Raw genomic sequence first — 19307 nt, forward strand, 5'->3', positions numbered from 1 at the left:
TTTGCTCAACTGACTCAAGCTGCCAAAATGACGACTTTGCCAAATTTGCAAACCCTACGTGCACCGTGGCTCGGGGCCTACCACCGAAAGGGCACCGAAGCTGGAACTGGAGAGGAGGGGAGAAGAAACACTATAAATGAAGGTCACTCAGAAGGACGAAGTGGCAAGCGCTGCCGGCCGAGTGCTCCGGCCGAAATCCTGATGGCTGGGAGATGAAGAGGCAGGTCAAAGCCGGTTGAGTGCTCCGGCCGAACTCGCAGCAGCGTTGCCAGGCCTGTCCAGGTTCTGGCCTGGTTCTGGTGGGCTCCACGCCTCAGAGCCAGCCAAAGAACTGTCGCTGGAGCTCCGCGGCTCGAGATCTACCGCCGAGGGAGCCCTGGACGTTGCTGGGAACTGCACAGCCTGTGCAAACCCAGAAAGCCACTGGGCCACGTGCGAACACGCGAGCCAAATAGCAAGGAAATAGAGCCTCACTATTTGACTCCTTCAGGTCTGAGAGCGGGCTCCACTGACTCAGACGCTGGTAGAGTCTTTAGGTATGCAGACTGAGCTCAGGCGGAAAAGCCGCAGCCTATACTAAAACTTCCTAAACTATAAATAAACTATAAAGCCGTGCAAGCTAGCTCAAGCGGAAAAACCGCTGATCATCCTCAAAACTGTGCCGTCCGCCAGACAATAAAAAAAACTATAAAGCTGAAACGTGCCGTCCTTTATCCGGGCGAACTGCAAATCCCTATAAGCTGTCCTAAAAATATTGAACGACTGAGTCTGGAAAACTTCAAAAAAGAAAAAAAAGGATGTTTATTCATACAAGGTTGTAAACTTGGCACAGATCTTAAAGTTACAGAAAATGAAACAAATTTCTATAGGTTTTAGTTACAGAATTATCCCTGGTTCCAGAAGGCAAAGGTGATTATAAAACCACTACACCCTAATCACGCTGTCTATAAAAGGAGAAACTCTTTCCTTCCCTATCTTTACAGCAAAGATTAGTCCTAGAAGCGACAGAATAACCTTGCTCCTCTAATTAGATTTTCTATTCCAGATCAGTATAATTCAATACTTATCTAATTTGGATATGCTTAGATTGGCCTGGTTTTGAGGATGATTTGTCCCAGTTAGCTTTGCACAGCTGCAGCACGTTGGAAGACTATAGCCAAAATGAGGCTCCAAAATGGAGACTAGACCTTGGTTAAAAAAGGGCGGTCCTAAGATGTTGTACTCTTTGACCAATCATTGCAAAGAAGACTGCAGCCAGCTCTTGCAGACTCCAAGCCACCTTTCCTGGGCCTTTGCAGCCAGAGGCTGAAACAAAATGTAAAGGAGGGAAAACAAACAAACGACCAATAGGTAAGGCAAACCATCGTCCTGGGGGACGGAACAGTTATTGATCAACAAAACAGAAACCTGGAGCACACCTATGCTGACTATTTCAAGTAGATTGAAGGCAGATTGACAGTGTGGTAGTTAGTAAACGTGCACAGGAAAACTCCAAAATAGAGCCCTTAATGTGTATCAGAGCAATCTAGTATAAACCACATAGCCAAATCGACTGCAGAATGTGAATTGCATTCTGGCTGTAAAGCTGCAGATACTGTGGATCCCAGAATTGATTTGAGGCCAGTCTCTGCAGTATGTATAAGCATCCTCTAGACCTTGAACTATTGCAATGAAATCATTTACACACCAAAACCTCTTCCTTCCATGACGGTTTCACACCAAACATGTAGCTAGTTCCACTCACATTAAACACATTGAATCAATAGAACTTCTGGAAGTCTTGACATATCAGGTTCCCACGGATTCACTGGATCTACTGCCACTGGACCTAACATTTGTATTTAGGCTTATAATTGTAATGTTGGTTGATTAGTATCTTGTGCATTTAGCTTCTGTATTCCACCTTTTTGTCCTAAACAGGACACTCAAGAGAACTAGCAACCATAATAAAAACACAGATATCAAATAACAAAATAGAATTAGCAGCAGCACAGAGCACTTGAGAAGGCAAACTGGACAGTCAATACATCTAAGCAGTAGAGTCTTGATGACCTTTCTTTTTGCCTAAAGGCAAGAATGTCAGGCTGCAGAAGATTGCAAGACCCATGACACTGTTAGTTGCCAGTCCAAGGCGGCCAAGGCAAGAGGTGTGGTTCTTGGAATAACTGTAGATCAGGTTTTATAGCAGAAAAACAGGAATCACTAGGGTATATAGTCAGAATCTGGGACAAGTTGAGTTAGAAGGTAACAGAACACTGGGAGGACCAGAAGCAGGTATGTAAATAAAGACTGAGGTCAAGATCCAAGCTGAAAATGGGGAAAGGGGGGGCTAGACAGGGTCCTGACATGAGAGAAAAATCAGAGATTTATATAGCTTGATGTGTACATTTTTTTTAAAAATATCACCCTGCTTGAAAGTATATTACCAGTCCAGGGTGATGATGATAATAATTTATGTATTTATTTATTGTTTCTGTTTGTATCTCAATTTGTTATTATGATTATTTATACCTCTCTTTCTCTCTCAACAAAAGAGACTCAAAATGGTTAACAGTAAAACCAATTCAAAACCATTTAAAACCTAAAGATGCAAGAAAGTAAAGAAAGTAAACTATTAATGATATTAAATATAAACAGTTAAAATCCAAAAAACCTTAAAAATCGATTAAAACACATTCAAAGCTAAAACCACAGCATAGTATAAGGAAGTACATTTCCACATAATCTGTGATTAAATTTTGGAACTTTCCACCAGAAGATGTGGTAATGGTCAATGTGGTAAATGATTTTAAAAGTGGATTGGAGAAATGCACGAAAGAAGAAAGGACTATCAATAGCTATTAGCCACGTACGCTTAATGGAACATTCATGTTCAGAGACAGTATATCTGTGAATGCCAGTAGCTGGGAGGCAGCAGGTAAAATGGGCAAAATCTTAAAATATATTAGTATTTTCTCTTTTTGCGCTGGGAGTGAGTGAGAATATGCCTGTTTATCATTATTTACCTAAAACCATACTGAGAAGGGAGAGAACCTGCTACTTTTTTTTTTAAGTGGAGGAAACTATAATTCATTTAGATATAGGGACTTGGATGCTTAACTCTTGTCAAACATCTTAATTTGAATTCCTCTATATTCAGGCAGGTTTGAAATATTTTAGGCAAACTACCTCTTTATTATAAATGACTCTTCAACTTAAAAACCTACATGGCAGGCATGTATAACATGATCCTCTCCATAATCGAGTAGTTTAACCTGTGGAACATGACTGTCACAAATGGAGTACAGTAGAGTCTCACTTGTCCAACATAAACGGGCCGGCAGAACGTTGGATAAGCGAATATGTTGGATAACAAGGAGAAATTAAGGAGAAGCCTATTAAACATCGAATAAGGTTATGATTTTACAAATTAAGCACCAAAACATCACGTTATACAACAAATTTGACAGAAAAAGTAGTTCAATACGGAGTAATGCTATGTAGTAATGATAGTATTTACGAATTTAGCACCAAAATATCACGATATATTGAAAACATTGACTACAAAAATGGCTTGGATTATCCAGAGGCTTGGATAAGCGAGGCTTGGATAAGTGAGACTCTACTGTACTGTATTTACGAATTTAGCACCAAAATATCACGATGTATTGAAAACATTGACTACAAAAATGTATTTTGGATAATCCAGAACATTGGATAAGCGAATGTTGGATAAGTGAGACTCTACTGTATTTACTTTTTGAAGCATTTACCAACATTCAACCATTTCGCATAAAGGACAGGGCGGATTTGAGCAGAATTCCTACTCCGAGTTCTGTTTTTCAAGACTTCCAGATTTTTTCCTTTAGTTTCATAGTCTGTAAAGAAAAATAACAAATCAAAATCTACTGTGCAGCTAAACCTTTGGAGTTTGGAAGAATGGAAAGGAAAAACTCAGAAGGCTACTTTCAGAAGTGTGTGGTGAGTAAGATGCATGGCAATTATTCAATTTCTTATTAGATATCTCATAGATAAATTGTATCAGAATGGGAGTGTTAGTTATAGGAAGTCCTCCCTGGGCACCTCCCAGCCAGGTCTCAAGGAGGTCTTGAATAAAATAAGGAGGCTTCACCCTCCAGACGTTTTGGATTACAGCCCATACAATCCCTAATCATGCCATGCCATATTGGTGGGTCTGATGACAGCTGGTGGCTAAAGCATCAGGAGGACCAAATGTTCCACCCTTGATTTTGAGCTTGTGTTTATCAAACAGCCTCACATGGCACATGGTAAACCATTTTTAAAATTGAAAGGTCTTCATAAGGTTTGTGATACAGGATGTGTGGAGTACTTAAAATCCTAAATTCTACAGCATATATTGAAACCCTTAAGCACATCTGAAGTAGCTTCTTCCATCCAAGCTCAATAATGCAAAGAACAGTCATATATCTTGAACACAATATGTGAGTTTTCTTAATGCAGACTGAAGATCAGTGATGTGATGGAGTCAGGATTCCCAGGGCTTTAACATAATCTGCCACCACCTTCTGGGTTTAGTTACAATTTTCACAGTACTGGTCTTACATGCCTTCAAGTCATTACAGATATATAGTGACCCTATGGTGATCGGTAAAGCAATCACAACTTTCCTTTGTCTCACTTTCAGTCTGAATATGACTAGCCCAAAGCCATCTAGTGTTTTTCTATAGCCAAGCAGGGATCCAAAATGTAGTTTCCAGAGTTATAACCCGACACTCTAATGGCCAGACCAGAACTTTCCAAACATTTCATGTTGGTGACACACTTTTTAGACACATATTACTTCACGACACAGTAATTCAGTCTTACTAGCAAACTGGAAATTGGACCAACCCCTTAGATATAGACACATATATAAATGATAATAATGAAATGTATGGGAACACAACATGTCTCCTGAAAACCTTTCATTCATATATGTATATACAGTAGAGTCTCACTTATCCAACATAAACGGGCCGGCAGAATGTTGGATAAGCGAATATGTTGGATAATAAGGAGAGATTAAGGAGAAGCCTATTAAACATCAAATTAGGTTATGATTTTATAAATTAAGCACCAAAACATCATGTTATACAACAAATTTGACAGAAAAAGCAGTTCAATACACAGTAATGCTATGTAGTAATTAATAGGAAAAGCCTATTACACATCAAATTAGGTTATGATTTTACAAATTAAGCACCAAAACATCATGTTTTACAACAAATTTGACAGAAAAAGCAGTTCAATACACAGTAATGTTATGTTGTAATTACTGTATTTACGAATTTAGCACCAAAATATGATATATTGAAAACATTGACTACAAAAATGGCTTGGATAATCCAGAAACTTGGATAAATGAGGCTTGGATAAGTGAGATTATACTGTGTGTGTGTGTGTGTGTGTGTGTGTATAAAGTATTTTTTTTGCTTTTTCACGTATACTCAGAGGTTCTCATTACGTTAGTGTGACACACACACACATGAATGAAACAAATTTCACGTATACTCAGAGGTTCTCATTACGTTAGTGTGACACACACACACATGAATGAAACAAATTCTTGAGAAATACAAAGGATATTTAATTCTTAAATGCCATTTCAGTCAGAAATGTTTCTATTAGAACTGCTAAATTGTTAAGTAAAAAAGTGGAAAGAAAAGATCTTGTTATATATGGTTATAGCAACTAGAATACTCTGTGTGAAATTGTGGAAGAGCATAAAGATACCCCTGTATACAGCTAGATACAAAAAGTTATGAAATGGCAGAAATTTATATACTAACCATGTTGATAAAGGCGGGAGACAGCAGATAATTTTGCTGGAAGCCATTGCTTATATTTTTGAGAAAGACAAAATAAAATATTTTCTGTGGGTTTTGAAAACTAACTCTCCCTCACAATTAAATAATTGAAGAAGTGTAGATTATACGCTTTTAAAAGTTTACTTTGCTACTAGAAAAGTAGGAAGTGTAGTTTTTCTTTATTTCTTTTTCTTTCTCTTTTCTTTCATTTTAATGTAATTTTTTGTTATTTATGTTATTGTAGTTTGTTATTGATATAAAATTTTATGTTCTAGTTGGTGTTGTTATGTTTTTATGAATTTGCTACTTAATAAACATGATTTTTTAAAAAGACCCACCCACCCCCGGGCACACACACCTAGCAAGAAAAAAATATATTATTGTGATTTTTCCCTATTGTAGTGGAAAATACTTGGGGGTGCCTTGGTCTTGAAGGACTGGTTTTACAAAAGACTTCCTCCTAGTAAAGATACAAACTGCAAGAACTGGTTTGTTGATATGGATCTACACAGTTGTCTGAGTTGTTGGACTCTCTTCCATGTAGGAAGATGAGGACTGTCAGAACCTGTACTTGAACATTTGAATTCAACCTCTAAGGAAAAATTATTCGGAGTACATTGGAGGTAATCTTATGAAATGGAGAAAGAGGCAACATATTTCAAGATTAATGAGCACTAGCAGAAAAACACAATTTAATTTCAGATGTTAAGTGGTCAGAATTGTTTGGGAGGTTTACTGTTGAACACCAGAGTAAACTTCAACAATTTAGTCAATCATGAGAACAGTCCTCTAAAGTATGATGAATAACATTTTGCCATCTTCTTTCTGGATTAATCATTCTTTTTTTTCCATGTTGAATACAGGATGGAATACATGGTATGAAGGAGGATATCGTTCACGTTTTTCGCAATAAAGATATTCCAAAGCCTGGGGATATGATTCAATTTCAGATGCCTTTATTCCAACATTGGGGCATCTATGTGGGAAATGGAGATGTGGTTCATTTTGCATTGCCAGGTAATATGAGAGGAGGAAGAGGAGAGGACAGTAGACATAAGTACACAAAAAACATGAGCATAATAGCATGAGATCTTAAGAGAGGAATCAGGTAGACTAAAATCCCTAGTTCCTATTGCCAGTTTGGTAATGAGTAAAAACAAACTTCAGAAAATAATAAAATAGACTCTATTTTCATTTTTATAATTGCTGTATTGTGATCATTCACTGAATGCTGCAGGTGATATGTACAGTAGATTCTCACTTATCCAACACTCGCTTATCCAACATTCTGGATTATCCAACGCATTTTTGTAGTCAATGTTTTCAATACATTGTGATATTTTGATGCTAAATTCATAAATACAGTAATTACTACATAGAATAACTGCGTATTGATCTACTTTTTCTGTCAAATTTGTTGTATAACATGATGTTTTGGTGCTTAATTTGTAAAATCATAACCTAATTTGATGTTTAATAGGCTTTTCCTTAATCCCTCCTTATTATCCAACATATTCAATTATCCAACGTTCTGCCAGCCCGTTTATGTTGGATAAGTGAGACTCTACTGTAGCTACATCCGTTCAAATATATATCTTAAATATTAGTCATTAACTTAAATATTAAGTTTCCCCAACTACATCTCAATCTTAGAAATATGACTCATTCAGAAAATGACCCACATAACTTGTTTTACCCAGATATTGCTATTTTTTGGGGGGGGGGGTGCTACAGTGGTAAATTTGGTGTTGATTGGAAGAAATAAGTTGTAGCTCCTGATGAGGTTAAACAGTAAAGGTGGCACACTCCCATCCTTTAAAATTACCAATACAAACTATTTTCATTTGTGCATATGGTTGTGTATCAGTTCACAAGAAGCATGTGTTTACTAACCCTTTCATAAACCAAACATCTCACACCTTGTATTTACAGCTGTTAACGTTTTTCCACTGAGGTTGAAAGTCCGAAAAGCAAAAGTGAAGAATGTCTCACCAGTACTGACCTATGCAGTGTACAACAAATATGATAAAGACCATTCTCCATTGCCTCCAGAACATGTGGTAAAAAGAGCTGAGCACATGGTGGGCAAAATCATAAAGTACGATCCTGGGAGAGCCAACTGTGAGCACTTTGTAACATTGATGAGATACAACGTCGCTATATCAAGACAGGTACGTCTACCTTGCATCTTATTTTGTGTGTAGGTCTCATTAAGACTTAATGATAAATCACGATGGGAAATTTCCTTTGACTTGTGAATTTTCTAGAACTTAAATTATTAACCTTTCTCACAGTGCAATCCTACATACAGTAGAGTCTCACTCATCCAAGCCTCGCTTATCCAAGCCTCTGGATAATCCAAGCCATTTTTGTAGTTAATGTTTTCAATATATCATGATATTTTGGTGCTAAAGTTGTAAATACAGTAATTACAACATAACATTACTGCATATTGAACTACTTTTTCTGTCAAATTTGTTGTATAACATGATGTTTTGGTGCTTAATTTGTAAAATCATAACCTAATTTGACGTTTAATAGGCTTTTCCTTAATCCCTCCTTATTATCCAAGATACTCGCTTATCCAAGTTTCTGCTGGCCCGTTTAGCTTGGATAAGTGAGACTCTACTGTATGTAGGATCAAATCAAATCACACTTTATGAACTCACTTCTAAACATATAGGATTTGTCATCTTGGATATCCATGGTTCAAACATCTACCAGTCGAGACGACTATATCTTACTTCCAGGATTGGATATGCTACATTTCTGAATCCCAGTTGTTTGTAAATACAAATGGTAGACTACTACAGAGCTCAGGGCCTGTTTTTGGGCTTCTGTTGGTATCTGTCTGGCCACAATATGAGCAGACATAAGCATAAGACGAACCCCATTGGATCAGACCAAAGACATTTCTATTACACAGGTCAAACATGTTATACAGTAGAGTCTCACTTATCCAACATAAACGGGCCGGCAGAAAGTTGGATAAGCAAAAATGCTGGATAATAAGGAGGGATTAAGGAAAAGCCTATTAAATGTCAAATTACATTATGATTTTACAAATTAAGCACCAAAACCTTCATATTTTACAACAAATCGACAGAAAAAGCAGTCCAAAACATTGTAACGTTATGTAGTAATTACTGTATTTATGAATTTAGCACCAAAACATCTCAATATATTGAAAATATTGACTACAAAAACATTGGCTACTAATAAATTGACTACAAATATAGATAAAATTGCATAAAATGAACTTACAGTAGCAACATTGTCAGAAATTAAATCCATAAAAAGTTCAATGCTTACTGCCTAGAGAAGCAGCTGTGGATCGGGGCGGGAGGCAAACTGCGCTGGATAATCCAGAACGTTGGATATGCGAATGCTGGATAAGTGAGACTCTACTGTATGACCTTCAGCAAGCCACTGTTATCTCAGGCTCATTCCTATGTATGACATACGAGGAAAATATTAGGAAATCTTACAGAGTATTGGTACAGATTTCTGAAAATGTACGCAAAGCCTTTTAAAACCCTAAAGGTATGGGAAAATACTGCTTCCTAGAAATAACTTTCAAAGAAGTAGCCACATTAAGTCACTGGCAGCATAAAAAGGATGAAGGGAGATTGTGCTAGAATAAAAACTAACCAGTCTTAAAAGTGCTTCCACATTTTTTCCCTCTCTTCTGGCTTTTTATGCTGGATGTAACCGGACTGCATTTCCTATCAGTCATCACTATTGCCTATGCTAGTTAAGGACCTCATCAGATGGGCAGGAGGAAAGCGGAGGAAAATGGAGGGGACTGTCTTAGACTGTTCCCTCCCATCTTTTCCCGTCCTGAGGGATGGCCAAGAATTATTCAGTATTCATTGTCATTTCAATTAAAACGATTAAAAGCAATGACACCAGGTGTCATTATTCAAAAAGGGAAAAGAAGTTGTTAAATTGCATTACTTGCAAATTCTGAATACAAGTTGTGAAGCATTGCCTTACCTAATCCTATTTTTTTAAGGCAGAGAGATTCAACTTTCATGTGGATCCTGATTTTGTGAAACGGATCAAAAGATGTCTAGCTGAAATCAACGAGTAGGCAAACTGGTGAGTACATCTGCAAACATCCAGAGACAGAAGCCTCTGGCATTCATAGCAGTAAACCTGAAAGAAAAGCTTGCAAAATGTGATTAATCCAAAATGTTCCTTGCCTGTCACCTTACAGTAAGATAAGATAGAAAGGAAAGGTCCTTGATATAGCTTGACATGTTTTGCTTTAGACTATGTCTCTTTTGATTTGCTTGGTTGGAGATCATGTTCTATGACGGTCTTTCAAAATTAATGCCCCTCATTCTTTTCTCAGTCACTAACAAAGGTAGAAAAGTTTGCTCTTCTCAATCACATAGTCATTTCCGACTGTTCGTGACCTCATGGACCAGTCCACGCCAGAGCTCCCTGTTGGCCGTCACTGCCCCCAGTTCCTTCAAGTTCATGCCAGTCACTTCAAGGATACCATCCATCCATCTTGCCCTTGCTCGGCCTCTCTTCCTTTTTCCTTCCATTTTCCCCAGCATCACAATCTTTTCCAAGCTTTCCTGTCTTCTCATGATGTGGCCAAAATACTTCAGCTTTGCCTCTAATATCCTTCCCTCCAGTGAGCAGCTGGGCATTATTTCCTGGAGGATGGACAGGTTGGATCTTCTTGCAGTCCAAGGCACTCTCAGGATTTTCCTCCAGCACCAGAGTTCAAAAGCATCTATCTTCCTTCGCTCAGCCTTCCTTATGGTCCAGCTCTCGCATCCATAGGTTACTATGGGGAATACCATTGCTTTCACTGTGCGGACCTTCGTGGTCAGTGTGATGTTTACTTTTGAATATTTGAAATCTGACGTTTCTCCCATGCCTGCACAGAGTTTCAAGTCATTCCAATAGATAGGGGAGCTGTAATGAACTGTGAAAATGGAAGCTGTTGTAGACTATCGTTACAAGCAATGAGCTGTAACTGATTTCTTGGTCCATGAAAACGAATATGATGTGAACATGTGTAAACATTTGTGTGCAGTGGGAGTTATGGGAGTTGTGCAGCTGATAGAAGCACTGTTGGGCAGTGGCTAAGAGAGTTCAAGCATCAGGAAGTGCAGAAACTGAGCTCTGTGTTCTGATACATGTGGATGTCATCCCACAGCCAATACTCCAGACATGTTGAACCATGTGGATTCCATTATTTGTGCGGATCAGTACACCACAATGCAACAATCAGCCCTACACCTGTGTTGTTGAAGGCTTTCATGGCCGGGATCACAGGATTGTTGTGTGTTTTCCAGGCTGTATGGCCATGTTCGAGAAGTATTCTCACCTGACGTTTCGCCCACATCTATGACAGGCATCCTCAGAGGTTGTGAGGTACCTCACAACCTCTGAGGATGCCTGCCATACATGTGGGTGAAACATCAGGAGAGAATACTTCTCGAACATGGCCATACAGCCCGGAAAACACACAACAACCCAGCCCTACACCTGTTGGTAAACATCAGAAGTGTATGTTCAATCATTGAGGCTCTCAGATATTTGAAAGTCTGCACAAAATTGATTCCATGAAGACTCACAACAGACCACAAAATTCAGAAGAAAACTATTTATTTGGAATTGTTCGAGCATTTTGATGCCAAGGGAGAGGCCACTTTGTTCTGGTGATGAAACCTGAGTGCACCATTCTGTGCTAGAGAAAGATAGTAATTGGAGTGGCATCATCCTCCATTGCCCAGAGAGAAGAAATTCAAGACAGCTCCCTGTGCACTCATGGTTACTGTCTTTTGGGATTGTGATGGAGTCATTCTTGCGGATGTGATGTGAACATTAACTCATCAACACCCTAAACAAGCTCAAGCAACATTTCCAGTGAATTCAGCCTAACAGGAATCCAGCAGAAATGTTGCTTCAGCATGACAATGCATACCCTCACACAAGTTCGAGAACCTAGGAACACATTTTCAAAATGGTTTGGTTGGTGCTTCTCTACCCACCCTAAAGCCCAGATCCGACACCATTGGACTCCCACCTCTTTGAGTCTCTTAAAGACACTTTGAGTGGAACTCACTTTGAAGATGACAATTGTGTAATTGGTGCACAGAGGAAGTGGTTGTGTGTTCAGGGTGGGCATGGTACCGGCAAGGAACATGTACTTGTTCCATGCTGGTGTAAGGCCGTACAAATTGAAGAAGACTATTTAGAAAAGTAGTACACATAAAAGAAGTACAGTAGAGTCTCACTTATCCAAGACTCGCTTATCCAACGTTCTGGATTATCCAACGCATTTTTGTAGTCAATGTTTTCAATATATCGTGATATTTTGGTGCTAAATTCATAAATACAATAATTACTACATAGCATTATTGCATATTGAACTACTTTTTCTGTCAAATTTGTTGTTAAACATGATGTTTTGGTGCTTAATTTGTTAAATCATAACCTAATTTGATGTGTAATAGGCTTTTCCTTAATCCCTCCTTATTATCCAACATATTTGCTTATCCAACGTTCTGCCGGCCCGTTTATGTTGGATAAGTGAGACTCTACTGTAGCATTGATTTTGTCAGAACAAATATATTTTGATCAAACTGTGGGGCATTATATTTTGAACAACCATCTTATGCTAAAATTAATGAATATGAATGCGATAAAGATCTGATTTCAGCAATAAAGCACTGCTCTACCACTTAAAAAATGAGTAGCTGCATCAAGACAGCTTGAGAAGATGACCGGACAAGGTCCAATCTCAAAGTGAATGATATTCTGAAGGTGCCAGGCAATGGCTCTGTAGATTATTAGCTCAGTGGGATAAAATCGGCTTCCTGCCACCACATTAAACATAGGTTATTTCCCCGCTCCAGGGAATAATACACACAAACCAATTGCCTTTGTTCTATAACTTTTTTTTACTGTCAGGGAAAATCCACACAGTACACAGGTGAAAAGAATAATTGGTAATAAATACATTAAGACATTTTTTCAATTTAAGCTTTCAAAATTTGAATTTTCTAAACTTGATCATGAAGTAGAGTGGAGTTAGACATCAAACCTGTAATTTCTCTATGCTTTTAATGCAGTTTGGGAGAGGGCCCCAGTGGCGCAATGGGTTAAACCGTTGTGCCGGCAGGACTGAGGACCTGAAGGTTGGGTTGCTGACCTGAAGGTTGCTTGTTCGAATCTAACCCGGGGAGAGTACGGATGAGCTCCCTCTATCAGCTCCAGCTCCAGCTCCATGCGGGGACATGAGAGAAACCTCCCACATGGATGATAAAAACATCAAAACATCTGGGCGTTACCTGGGCAATGTCTTTACAGACAGCCAATTCTCACACACCAGAAGCGACTTGCAGTTTATCAAGTCGCTCCTGACATGAAAAAGTAATTGATTTCATTTTTTCCTGAATTACCCAAATCTTATAATTTCTAGATGGTATACACATCTAAATATTATCTTATTATGTTTCTATATTGTTTCCATTGTGATCACATTAGAACACCAGAACTGACAATATTGTTGGTGCTTTTTCTGCTAATGATTGTATTAAGTAACCCTAGGTTAAGCTCAGAGTTCATGCCACACAGATGTCGTTTATTGCATTTACTTATGTTATTTGTCTTATGTGTGTTCAAAGTACTCGACATATATTCCATTTAATTAATAACTATATCCTGGTCAACGAAAATGAGCTGACAGATAGGTGAGATCAAGGTTATAGGATTTTAATATGATTTCTTACAAAGTATTATAACTATGTAACATAAGGGATTTGTAGTATTTTTAGAAATATTCAAGAGCTGCTTCCTCAGGAAGACCAAGCTTCCAAAGAACTACAGTAAAGTCTCACTTATCCAAGCTTCATGTTCTATATTAGCCAAGGCAGTCTGCCTTTTAGTAGTCAATGTTTTTGTAGTAAATGTTGCAATGTTTTGTTGCTAAATTCGTAAATACAGTAATTACTACATAACATTACTGTGTATTGAACTGCTTTTTCTGTCAATTTGTTGTAAAACATGATGTTTTGGTGCTTAATTTGTAAAATCATAATGTAATTTTATGTTTAATAGGCTTTTTCCTTAATCCCTCCTTATCCAATATTTTGCCGGCCCATTTATCTTAGATGAGTGAGATTGTACTGTACTTCTATAAATCTTACATTTATTTATTTATTTATTTATTTCAATCATTTATACCCCGCCCTTCTCACCCGGGGGGACTCAGGGCGGCTTACAATTGGCAATTGATGCAGTTACACTGATATACAATGAACTAAAACGTTAAAACAGTTAAAACAGTCATAAAATAATTTCCTTTCTTCACTTGATTTAGCTAAAGATCTGTCTACCATGTGGAAGAGGTATATGAGCCTCTCTTTTTTGTACTCCTAGAGCTATATTAATCATTCCTATAACTAAAAAGGGAGCACTGTATCAAGTCCTAATTGCAGATGATTTGTCACTTATATTAATTATTTCAATAATGTTTTTGCTCTTTTGCTTTCAGACAGCATCCAGAGATCTTTCACAAAGGAAAAAACAAACTTTGGTGTAATGAAGGAGCACAGTTTGCCATCAATCTTTTTGGAGCCACTGCCGCCTCACATTACCTTGGGAAGAGCAGAGCTTCGCTTTTTGCATCTACTGCCACCTCTCCTTCCTCTGACCCCCGCCAGGATATCTCACCCCACAGCTACTCTGTGCTACCTGGGATGGTGCTTTCTAGAGTGCTCAGCCTAGGAGATCACGCAGCCTTTTGTTAGGCCTCACTTTCAGAAGCAGCAAAGCAGCTCCATCAAATCTAACGCACACCTAAATTATGGCAATGTAATTTAGCCCAAAAGGGTGGGCATCAGATTTGAGTAAATATGGTATTATGAGTTGATTAGAGGCCAATGGTGAAATTCCTTTCAAATTAAACCTGTACCCGGTGCAGAAAGCATTTTCATGCAAAGGATATATATTACCACATACAGTAGAGTCTCACTTATCCAACATTCACTTATCCAACGTTCTGGATTATCCAACACATTTTTGTAGTCAATGTTTTCAATACATCATGATATTTTGGTGCTAAATTCGTAAATACAGTCATTACTATGTAGCATTACTGCATACTGATCTATTTTTTTTCTGTCAAATTTGTTGTATAACATGATGTTTTGGTGCTTAATTTGTAAAATCATAACCTAATTTGATGTTTAATAGGCTTCTCCTTAATCTCTCCTTATTACCCAACATATTCGCTTATCCAACATTCTGCTGGCCCGTTTATGTTGGATAAGTGAGACTCTACTGTACCTCCATCACACACACAATTCTTACCTGAAGCACCTTAGACATTGTGACTATATAAGACTGCCTGATGGGTGAGAAATTTTGACCTATTGACAAAGTAGTGAAAGTAGGGCTTGGCCATAACAAATATAATTGCAGAATAAAACTCCAAAAAAACTTTTCAATTGTGATTGCTTCTCATTTTAGTAAAGTGATATAAAAGGGTAAAGCTTCCTGATAGGCCTTCTCTGCTAAGCATGGCACTATATATCTTTGTGGGGCTTCAATTATGCATGCCTTTTTAGGCTAGATACTTTTCACTTGTAACTTCTTTAGAAGAGAACTACAGTAGAGTCTCACTTATCCAAGCTAAACGGGCCGGCAGAAGCTTGGATAAGCGAATTCTTGGATAATAAGGAGGGATTAAGGAGAAAAGCCTATTAAACATCAAATTAGGTTATGATTTTACAAATTAAGCACCAAAACATCATGTTATACAACAAATTTGACAGAAAAAGTAGTTCAATACGCAGTAATGTTATGTTGTAATTACTGTATTTACGAATTTAGCACCAAAATATCACGATATATTGAAAACATTGACTACAAAAATGGCTTGGATAATCCAGAACCTTGGATAAGCGAGGCTTGGATAAGTGAGACTCTACTGTACTTCCATTCACATTAGGTGCATCACTATAAACTGACTCAGTTTTCTCCTTGATTCCCATTTCCTATATTTATAGTTGCAAACAGACATTCTATTGTTTTGAGTCCAATAATTGTCTTTGATTTTATTTTGTTATTATGAATAACATTTATTATGAGGATTTTCTCTTTCTCAAGGTATTGTTCTGAAAATAAAATAGGAATCATCTGAAAAATATGTCAGATTTTGGACTAAAGATATTTTTCCTATTACTGTTTTGTCTAATGATTTAAATTTTGAATTGAGCCCAATCTTATTTTTTTATTTTTCTAAAGTGTGGCTCATAGTTTTATTGATATTGCCTCTTAGCTAACTGTTGTTTTTGCTGATTGTCTTTGCTCAGTTTTCTTCATGTTCTGTGGCATAAATAACATTTGGTTTCTCATGATATATACATATGCCTCAAATTACTGCAGATTCCAAAACTGTTGTTGAGCCATGGCACTCACTCCCCAAAGGTTTATGATAAATAAGAAGACTTCAAGAAAGAGATACATTTTTTCCTTTATTTTTAAAATGTTTTCTGCTGTTTTAATGTTCTGCAATGTCAAAGCCGCTGAAGACTCTGATGGGACCCAGCAGCAACTGTACCCCAAACTCTATCAAAGCTTTTAATAAATATATTTAGTGATATTTTGTGTAACTTGTACTGCTTGTGTGTTGTGTCAATTTCTAAATGTATGAACTTATATCAAATGTATTCTGAAGGCATTTGCTGTCCCCATGCCCTCTGTTTGCATAAGCTTCTCAGACTATACAGTAGAGTCTCACTTATCCAACACTCGCTTATCCAACGTTCTGGATTATCCAACGCATTTTTGTAGTCAATGTTTTCAATACATCATGATATTTTGATGCTAAATTCATAAATACAGTAATTACTACATAGCATTACTGTGTATTGAACTCTTTTTTCGGTCAAATTTGTTGTATAACATGATGTTTTAGTGCTTAATTTGTAAAATCGTAACCTAATTTGATGTTTAATAGGCTTTTCCTTAATCTCTCCTTATTATCCAACATATTCGCTTATCCAACGTTTATGTTGGATAAGCGAGACTCTACTGTATTTCTAATATAGCAAAGAAACCATACAAAAAATTAAACATAATAAAGAATAATAAACATGAATCAAGAACATACAATTCAAAACAACCACATTTTTTAAAAAAATTACAAAATACTCTGTTAGCAGGGCCAGCTATAATGCCCAGGTCTTCAGGGTGGGCAAGGCTAACTATAAAGTGCTAGGCAAGACAAGTGCAACAGAATATCTTTGGGCTGGGAAGTGGGTAAAGTACTGAGCGGGGTCCGAGTTAACAACTGACCAGGGAGGGGGGCTAGGACTAATCCTGCTCAAAAATCTGCAGGAACCACCAAGTTTTCAGATCCTTGCAGAAAGAGAATTATGTAGAGGCTTGTCTGATCTCTCTGGGAAGCGTGTTCCAGAGTCAGGGAGCAACCACCGAGAAGGCCCTCTCCCATGTCTCTCGTGATTGACTGATCACTTGAATACCAAGGAGCCAATTAATTGTAAATTATTTAATTAACTGGCAATTTGTAGAATGTATATATAAACATATAATACTGTTGAAAAATCAACTGACTCCTTCCCAAAAGATTACAAAATAATATATGAATTTTATTATATTTTCACACTTTATTAAGTTTCACATTATTGAACCCCTAAAATTCCTCTTGCCTGCAATGGACTTCATATCCAGTAGCCCAGCCAAGAGACTACACATTCCAAAGAGGACTAGTTGGCCCTTTATCACAATAACATCTGAAGGGAACCAAAGAAGAAATGTATGGTTGTGCATGTAGAACTTTTCTGGCTCCCTAGTGGGTCCATCAGGAGGAGACACTGCCATCTGGAAAAGTTAATTTCATCAACAGAAGTTTCGATATCCTGAGGGAATCCAGATACAATTAACAGCATACAGATAATGTCTGTATGTTCTACTTTGAACTGTTTATATTTACAGCCCCATTGTGTTTCTAAGGCTCACCCTGGTGCAACCAGACTTAGAAAATAATCTCATCATTGGCTGTTTTACATATTGCCTTAACACATTTTACCTATCCACCTCCTTCTTCAGGGTGGATCTTCCAAACAACTTTGGCTTCAAATTGACAAATGACAGCTGCTAGTTTTTCCCGCCACGGAGTTGACTCCGTCCACTCCTGGTGTCATGAGGATTTCCTTGCCAACAGGATCCCGAACTTGAAACTAGGCCAGTTTCTGACCAGTCAAGGGAGGGTGTGGGGACTTTAATGGCCATCAAAGAAAATAACATGTCTTGCGCTGTACTGCATGTTTTTATGTCCAATCTTTCTGAGAACAGATTCTGTATTAGACATCCTTTCATGTCTGAAAGCAAAAAACCTCTGTTCCTTTGTCTTCAAACCCGGTTTGTATGTTGATCTGGTGTTCAAGGAGCAGAGTGCACTACGCACCAGACTCCCAGCCTGCTTATTTGGAGGGTAGCTGAATTTTATATTCAATACTAAGATGTGTTGGAATCAGGGCCGGCCCCACTATTGAGGCACCTGACGCCGCCGCCTCGGGCGCAGGCCCGGGGGGGGCGCCGTCAGGCTGGGCGGGAGGCGGGGCACCGCCCTGACGGTGCCCCGCCTCCCGCCCAGTGCGCCCTGGCCCGTCTGGTCTTTTCTAGCAGGCCAGACTTCAGCGGAGGTCCCTGCAGGCCGCAATCGCGGCCTGCAGGGACCTCCGCTGCAGTCTGGCCTGCTAGAAAAGGCCAGACGGGCGAGCGGGAGTAGAGTGGGAGGCGGAGCCAGCTCTGACGCCGCCCCCCCCCGCCCAGCGTGCCTTGGCCCTGCCTCCCACGCAGCGTGGGAGGCGGGGCCAGGGAACGCTGGGCGGGGGGGGAGCGGCGTCAGAGCTGGCTCCGCCTCCCACGCTACTCCCGCTCGCCCGTCTGGCCTTTTCTAGCAGGCCAGACTTCAGCGGAGGTCCCTCCAGGCCGCGATTGCGGCCTGCAGGGACCTCCGCTGAAGTCTGGCCTGCTAGAAAAGGCCAGACGGGCGAGCGGGAGTAGTGTGGGAGGCGGGGCCAGCTCTGGCCCCGCCCCCCGCCCAGCGTTCCCTGGCCCCGCCTCCCACGTTGCGTGGGAGGCAGGGCCAAGGCACGCTGGGCGGGGGGCGGGGCCAACTCTGGCCCCGCCCCCCTCACTATTCGCCCTGGCCCCGCCTCCCACGCAGCGTTTTTTCAGCACCCCCGCTTCATATCAAAAAATATCTCCGGCCGGCCCTGGTTGGAATACTTAGCATTTCAACAGTTAAATGTGTCTCAGAATGGGTTAAATAAATAAATGTTAAATAAATAAATGTGTCTCAGAATGGGTTAAATAAATAGTGTTTCCTCACCTCTCTGATGCATAAATTGAAACTCTTAGGGGTCACTCCAGTGCCTCATAATCATAATAGCTAACTGCACACTCTAACAAAATAACCTTTGGATTTCTGCTGCAGTC

General features: G+C 39.1%; 1 protein-coding gene across 1 annotated transcript; it reads left to right on the top strand.

Moving 5' to 3' along the window:
• Positions 1-1244: 1244 nt before the first annotated feature.
• On the top strand, positions 1245-16443 carry LOC103278954 (phospholipase A and acyltransferase 3). The gene is made up of 6 exons (XM_008111480.2): positions 1245-1350; positions 3896-3960; positions 6671-6824; positions 7740-7978; positions 9823-9908; positions 14332-16443. Exons 2-5 carry the CDS (start codon positions 3919-3921, stop codon positions 9898-9900), a joined length of 513 nt encoding a protein of 170 aa, XP_008109687.2. The 5' UTR covers positions 1245-1350; positions 3896-3918; the 3' UTR covers positions 9901-9908; positions 14332-16443.
• Positions 16444-19307: the final 2864 nt, after the last annotated feature.

This window comes from Anolis carolinensis, chromosome 5 (assembly GCF_035594765.1).
Source record: "Anolis carolinensis isolate JA03-04 chromosome 5, rAnoCar3.1.pri, whole genome shotgun sequence".
In the NCBI taxonomy this organism is placed as follows: domain Eukaryota; kingdom Metazoa; phylum Chordata; class Lepidosauria; order Squamata; family Dactyloidae; genus Anolis; species Anolis carolinensis.

Bases quoted from the DNA above. Each gene is read 5' to 3' on its own strand.
- LOC103278954 (XM_008111480.2), top strand. From the start codon at position 3,919: ATGGAAAGGAAAAACTCAGAAGGCTACTTTCAGAAGTGTGTG. The intron at 3,961-6,670 runs GTGAGTAAGATG...TGTTGAATACAG, and splicing joins GCTACTTTCAGAAGTGTGTG to GATGGAATACATGGTATGAA. The intron at 6,825-7,739 runs GTAATATGAGAG...TTGTATTTACAG, and splicing joins GGTTCATTTTGCATTGCCAG to CTGTTAACGTTTTTCCACTG.